General features: G+C 61.5%; 1 protein-coding gene across 1 annotated transcript in view; it reads right to left on the minus strand.

The window, feature by feature from the left end:
• Window positions 1-467, minus strand: part of LOC104983987 (voltage-dependent L-type calcium channel subunit alpha-1F-like) — a gene marked incomplete at both ends in the record, with an annotated part of 19839 nt that overhangs the window by 15160 nt on the left and 4212 nt on the right. Inside the window, 2 exon segments of the mRNA XM_010833556.1 lie at window positions 64-193; window positions 420-467. Coding sequence (XP_010831858.1) covers window positions 64-193; window positions 420-467 — 178 coding nt within the window.

Raw genomic sequence — 467 nt, forward strand, 5'->3', positions numbered from 1 at the left:
ATAGCTTGTATCCAGTAGGACAGCCCTGGGAGTGTCCCCTTGAGCCCCCAGCCCAAGGCTCACGTGGTTGCGGAAGGAGTGGGCTCGGATGGGATCCTCAGCGGCCAGGGACACACTGCTGAGGATGATAAACACCAGGATGAGATTGGTGAAGATGTGATGGTGGATGAGGGTGTGGCAGGCCTTCCTCAGCCTGGGGAGTGGAGAAATGGCCGTGCTCAGAACCCAGGACCACAGAAGTGACTGAGGGAGCCCAAGGGAGACAGCCTGGGCCCTGTTGCATCAGGCTGTGCCCCCCACCTGAGCCTTGGCTGCTCCCTGGTCCTCCCCATCTCCCTACCCCAGGCCCTCCTGTTTCCCTCCCCTCTTTTGCCCCCCTCCAGCCGCCACCCCCCCACACACACATTTGCAGCACTCACGGGTTGGTTTGGCTGAGGCAGAAGAAAGCACTGCCCTCAGGGATGGGT

The sequence above is a fragment of the Bison bison genome, unplaced genomic scaffold, assembly GCF_000754665.1.
Source record: "Bison bison bison isolate TAMUID 2011002044 unplaced genomic scaffold, Bison_UMD1.0 scf7180017863733, whole genome shotgun sequence".
Lineage (NCBI taxonomy): Eukaryota > Metazoa > Chordata > Mammalia > Artiodactyla > Bovidae > Bison > Bison bison.